At 40.0% G+C, this 6,535-nt stretch overlaps 1 protein-coding gene across 1 annotated transcript; it reads right to left on the reverse strand.

The window, feature by feature from the left end:
- Positions 1-3,825: 3,825 nt before the first annotated feature.
- Positions 3,826-6,535, reverse strand: LOC137977002 (vacuolar protein-sorting-associated protein 36-like). Its single transcript, XM_068824306.1, has 2 exons — positions 6,451-6,535; positions 3,826-4,865 (listed from the first exon to the last, which is right to left on the reverse strand). Exons 1-2 carry the CDS (start codon positions 6,533-6,535, stop codon positions 3,826-3,828), a joined length of 1,125 nt encoding a protein of 374 aa, XP_068680407.1.

Consider the following 6,535-nt stretch of genomic DNA (forward strand, 5'->3'; position numbering starts at 1 on the left):
CTATTGTTCAAGATCATCGCTGTTCAAAGTGGGTGAAGAATTTTTCCAAATGAGATTTAACAGCAAATACATCAACCATAACCTGCAAAGATTGTACAATATCAAAAGTATAAGGGTCAAGTTGGAATATGAATTGATGTTCACAATACTATGCAAACAGAAAAGTTCTAGTCAATGAGCCTGCTGTAAGTTTATATCCAAAGCAACACCAGTGTACCAGTGAATTGTCAAACCTCAAAAAAAATGTCACATCTCCCAACATGCTTACCCCCCCCCCCCCCCGATACTTAAGCAAACAATCATTCATGATTGTAGAACCGTTTTTGTAGCTTTTGCAGATGTATGTGCTCATAGTTAGAAGAGGAATTTCTAACTGCGATGTTCTGTTGAAAAATAGCCTTTTGATGCTAAAAAATTTGGTATGAAACTTTGACGGAAGGTGTTTTGGGGAATACAAAATGTATGACCTTGGGTAATGAAATTTGATGTTGTATTAAACCGTCCTTCATGTTTATTCCCAAGTACCAAATTATTAACTGCATCACAGTTGACCACACTTCAGTGTGCATGTAAAAATAGAGAGCTTTTAGAAGGGAAAATAGAGTTTGTACAGTGTATAAGCTATTGAAATTTCCCGTACGAAAATTCTCGGCGAGACACAGGCCAGATTCGGGCCATAAAAAAAGAGACAATCGAACGGGACAAGTCATGGCGATAATTCGGCTGAAACGAGCGAGACAAAACAAACGATAATTGAGCAAGTATAGACCGAGACATTTGTGTCTCCGCGACTTCGAGATGACCTTACTTAGCGTGAATCCGGCCATATTCAAGCCATAAAATAATCACGTGAACTAGCCATAGTCGAGCCAGACAATGCATTCATTTGTACCGCTGTAACATTATGATGGCGTTATTTTAAAAGCCTGCGAAGGAATTTGGCGCTATGAATCGCGAAAGTCGCCGCTGAAGTGCTGAAATCTTGCGGCCGTGATGAAATATTTCATACAACACGGACCCAACACGATAACAAAAAAATGCTTCTAACTTTGAAGTGATAACTAAGATATTTATTATATCTCAAATGCTCTCTATACATGTAAAGAGAGTATCAATTTGTAAAACCACAGTAGCAAAAGAACACCAGACGGGCAGTACAATGCTAATTTTCTATGAAAAGCTAGTGATTAATTAATATATTTACATACAGTTTGCACTGAGTACCTTATTTTCTTTGGTCTCATTCCCTTCAGAATATTATCCCCTTTGCCGAACGAACTGGTCTGCAACATTTGCTCACAGATCTCACGGCAGTCCTCACGACATGCGTTTTATCGTCAACACTTGAAAACAGATTAAGTGATTAAAATCAGTCACGCACTCGAGATATTTTTCATTTTTTGAAATTTTGTGAGACTGTCATCAAAGCTATAAAGACTGCTTGAACTTTAACATCTAGGATAAACGACTACTTTTAAAACGAATGACTTGAAAGACCCTAACTGCAAAGAACAGATGGCCCATTTTCATTGTTTATTTCATTATCTTTGATCGAATCCTTGACATTTCTGCAGCTTTATTTTTGGCAAACCAGCTGAACCACTGAGCGAATGAGACCACAAAAACAAAACACAGCCAGAAGTCAGGCAATTTCCCAGGTGCTGGACCTCCACAGACGAGGCAAGTTATTATCGATGACTTTTACGGTATAAGGTACTGGCTATCCACGACAACTAAACTTTTCGTCTGTGGAAAGATGCTAAAAACTCATTTCCTAGCATTTACATTTGTCGACCGTAAAAAGTCGTCGATAACAACTTCCCTCGTCTGTGGTGGGCCTAACAAACTATGAAGACACAGGACTGTATGTTCGGCAAATGAATAGCAACTCAACTCCTCGCTACACGTGTAGTATTTTAAAACAATACTCAGTTGAAACATCCTTAAAAGCTATTATACTGTACAATTTCGTACTTTAATATTAAGATAGACAGAAAGTAATCAATGATCAATGAATGTCCTGCAACGGGATTAATAATTTGCTTCAGCAAGTTTCCCTGTTGCCCTCTTAATCTTTCGTCTAGCGTAACTTATTTGCTGCGTAAAGCATTCGTTGACTTGTTTAGGAGAAGGGCATTCCTTGTTATTGGCCATACAAAATTACAACAGGTACTCTGAAAAACAAAATAAACGTGAAAAGAGGTTACAACAGGTGCAAAAAGGCCCCCGGTTGTAAACATCACATGATTCGCGATCCCGAATACTCCCGGCCTTCGCCACAAACTTTCGGCCTGTGATGGAATTTTCTGCCCGACCAATCGGGTTGTAGTCAGTTTAGTACGTTGCGAGCAGAATATAGACGACTTCCATCAAGTTCTCGAATATTACAAAACAATGTCTTATCAACTCGATTCGCCAGCCAGTAAATACAAAAGTACTGGAAATTGTCAAGGCCGCAACTGCACAGAGCACTTGTTTGAGGAAGCCAGGGAAGGCATATATTAATTATACGTCAATTACTGTTGGTTGGCAGTGTCACTAAAACATTTGCTGATTGAAACTGAGAACAAATCGTTGTAGCAAGGTAAAGCAATAGGAAAAAAATCTTCCATTTGATCACTTAATCAAGCTTTAACACTGCAAAACCTTCCTCTAACTGAAAATGGGCCGATTCGTAGATTTCAAATTGAAGACACGTCATCTGAAACTGCAAAACCTCTTAGTCAATATGATGAAGTGATACCTTTCAAGACTTGGGATTTTAACTTGTCAAGTGGTTTCTTCGCTTCCCCTTCCTTGGACGTTGAAGAGCCGATCCCTTGTCCACATGACTGGGCGAGTTCTTCATAGGAGAAAACTAAAGGAATCAGTTTTTGAAGCAAGTGCAGAGGGCCTTTTACTCTGGCCTCGTTGACGAGAATTCGTAACTTGCTGCCGGGGACAAAGACATCATATCCTTTAAGCAAGCGTGCATCTCCCTGAGACAAATTAATGACAAAAATCGATAAGTATTCGTGGACATCAATGGACAAACCCCTAGGGTCTCTTTGATAAGTCGCAAGAAGCACCAGTAATTATCCTTCAGAAGTTTTTGTGGAGATAAGAAGCGCCGAGGGTGGTCATTAGACCCATTACAGCTTCAAAACTGGAAAATGTATTGAGATGAGAACATGGGAAACTCTATTTGGCAGAACCAATTAATTTCTGTCATCGAATAATTAGAATCGCACAAAAACTAATACTATTTCTCCACAAATGGATAGGTTAAAGCTTTTGTTGTACTCGACTTTGTAAATATTTGGAACCATTCAAGTATATGTTTGAAAATGCTGTTTACTCGCACTTTTCGTCAGTATGACACTGTATCACAGGCCAAACTGTTATTGATGTCAACAGCATTCTTGCAGACATCTTCACACCAGGGAAAGTGTGAATTAGGGGATCTCATGAACGCAGGGATTTACTACTGGTTCAGTGTTATTAGTTACAAACGCGTACCTCGGATGGATTGAAATTGGCCTTTATCACATAAGGAGTGCAAGGAGCGACGTCTTGCAGGGGCTGAATGGCTTCCCCATCAAAAAGTTGAACGAGCGTTTTGAAGTAAGCGAGGGCTTCAGGAGGTGGAACTGAAAGTTAAACAAAAAGGCACGTTTCTTACAATTCAAAGGTGTATTTTGTTCAGGAGCCCCTGTTCATTTGAGAAATGATATTAACTTCAAGGGTACGGAGGATCCATAAAACCATTTGTCAGTAATCGAAACGTCGGTTGATTGTTTAACGAACAAACATTTAAGAGGAAACACTTACCAGCACATTTGCAAGTTAAAAAATTAATTGAGCCTTTAGCTGCTCATTCTCATTTTCTATCTCTGTGATTCTTTTCCTCAAGACAACCACTTCGGAACTTAAATTTACATTGCAATTTTGGCTTCCTTCGTTGTTTCCAGTGCCGTCTTCTCCAATTCCTGAGTCATAAAGGGAAGGTTTGCGTTCCAGATCATCGTCGATGAAGTCATCATCATAGTCTGACAGAGTTACCATGGCTGATGTGAATGCTGCTCGTGTTGCTCCTAGGCCCCTTGCCTCATCTCGACTCACCAGACTCACTGGATTGCCATACGCTTGCTGCCTTTGTTTTTGCTCTTCGATAAACTGATCGAGACTTGTCAGTGGTGGCAGAATTTCTTGATTATTAAACTGCTTCGGCGTTTGCAGTTGTGGAACACTTTTCCATGTTCGTTCTTGGTTCCATCGCGGCCGCGGCTCAGGTCGGCGTTGCTCAGGATGCGGTTGATGTAATTGTTCGCGTTCTTTCTGGGGTAGTTGCACGTTTTGCTTTTGCTGATTCTGTTGCTCTGGAATCTTTTGCTTCAGTTGTTGTTGTTGTTGTTGCTGCTTTTGAAGATGTTGCTGTTGCTGAAGCTGTTGCGGCATTCTTTGTTGCTGCTGAAGCTGTGGCTGTTGTGGCATTTGTGGCTGTTGTTGCTGCTGCTTTTGCTGCCGTTGTTGCTGGCAGTGACCTTGTGGCGTACTTACGGTAGGAAAAACATTGTTATATTGCGTTGCTGCAATAATTTCCTGCGCCGCTAACATAGAGGATGCATCCATACTCCTCTTTTGCTGTGCTTTGTCTTTATTTTGTTTTTTTTTCTGTGGATCGTCTTTGGTCTTGGATTGCGAAACCGCCCTCTTTTTCTTGGGGGGTGAGTATGGTTCTTTTTCACTGCTATCATCAGTTTGCATAGTCTCTGTGTGCCACAGTTTAATCAAGTCCACGGTGGTGAAGTCACGATCTTGATTTATGGCTGTTTTTAAGAACGAGTGCAAGTGTGCTGCATACTTGTCCAGAAGATGTTTTTCAGCTACAGCCAAAGATACATATATAAGTGTTTGTTACGAAATACCTAGCGAGGACATTAAAATGAACACATCTTCTTACATTTGATCATAGCCAAGTTTGCGCGCCTGTTTTGCCGAAGAAATTGCAAACAAGTTGGAAAAAAACAAAGATGCAATGTGATGCCCTGAGGTTCGGCCTCTAGCAATTTTGTACCACAGGCTACTTCTCGAATTATCTGAAAAAAGTCAGATTTTCAAATTCCTAAGCAGCGTCTATTGGCGATCAAATATACCCTTATTTCACTGAAGAAATCTTTAGCTCCTGGGTCGTTCCGTTCAAGTTGTTTTTTTAGCAAATGCAATTAATAAACTTGAGCAAAGATTGAAGAGACTGAACGTAAAAAAAATATATTTTTGTTTGTTAAAAGTAAGCAGTCCGTGCTTTCAACACAATCTGTTTACATTTAATAAATGTAAACAGATTGTGTTGATGCTTGTCTTTTGAAATACTGCACATCTATATTAAACTTGAACTGACCTTTTGACAAGTGACACTCAGAAGATGTTGACACGGGGCTTCTCGAGTTTGTTTTGGTATTCAGTCTTTCAGTGCAACGCACCCTACCGTGGCCACCCAACAAACTTACAACTGTGCGAACTTTGCAAGGAGGCGTGACTGTCAATCAAAGTCACACATCCTGATTGGCGAAGCAAGGGTACCAACGAGCAAATTGAGACGAAACCTTTGACAGACATTTCTAGGCTCCTTGTAATGTATAAAGACTGTCCAGAGAGATGTTTTTATCACCTAAAAGAACTTGATCTGTTCGGATATCTTAGCTGAAAATTGAAGCGTCTGAAAATTTTAGGGAATGAAATCTTCATTTCAGAAATTGCTAGCTGAACGTTAACTTTCAGGGAACCATTTGCTCAGCCGAAAATGTGATGACCTTTTTAAGTGCCAAAAAATTGCTAAAAATATCCCTTCCGAAAACGTAAGGGACTACTTTTCCCTGGTTGCCGAATCTTTTAGGTGATGCTTTAGTAAAGAAATCTATAGCAGTTTACAACCTAAAACCGAAATTCTTACAACAGTTTGGATCGCCCGAACACAATATTGCACCGAAGATTATCGTTGGGTGCCCCTGAAAAACTTTCTTGATTGGCCATGGTAAGGCGCGTCGCACTGTAAAATGCAATGAACATAGTGCAAAAAAATATCTCCGTGGACCAAAGTGACAGCAACACACAATTGTATAAAAGCAAGAAAAGACAAAAATATTTCGACCCATTTTAGAATTAACACGAATGCTCTAAAAGAGTATAATTATACAAATATAAAGGGGTACCTCATACTTTATAATTTGCGCGCCTCCAGTAACTCGAAGTAACGGTTTTGCCACTTGTTAGCAAAATTGAAAGTAGGCGAAAAGCAGCAATATTTAAGCAGCCATAAATTTTGATTGCGAATTTGCATGCCTTTGTACGTTAATGTATGTATCTATTACTTGCGTTTTGCGCAGACATGGAGGACAGTTCCAATAAACACTTGCTGCTTTCCCTGAATGCGCCATTTCACTCCTACTTTGTCTTTTTCCTTGAACTCACCCTGCAGTATGCACCGAGACTTCGGTACGACACTGACTGTCTTATCGCTCGCAAAATATACACAGGCATACAAATTCTCGGCCAT

Source organism: Montipora foliosa, chromosome 11, assembly GCF_036669935.1.
Source record: "Montipora foliosa isolate CH-2021 chromosome 11, ASM3666993v2, whole genome shotgun sequence".
Lineage (NCBI taxonomy): Eukaryota > Metazoa > Cnidaria > Anthozoa > Scleractinia > Acroporidae > Montipora > Montipora foliosa.

Excerpts from the sequence above, each read along its gene's own strand:
- LOC137977002 (XM_068824306.1), bottom strand. The coding sequence starts at position 6,535 with ATGGCCGAGAATTTGTATGCCTGTGTATATTTTGCGAGCGATAAGACA. Across the intron at positions 4,866-6,450 it reads GTCTCGGTGCATACTGCAGG|CTGAAAAACATCTTCTGGAC; the intron begins GTGAGTTCAAGG and ends CTTTGGCTGTAG.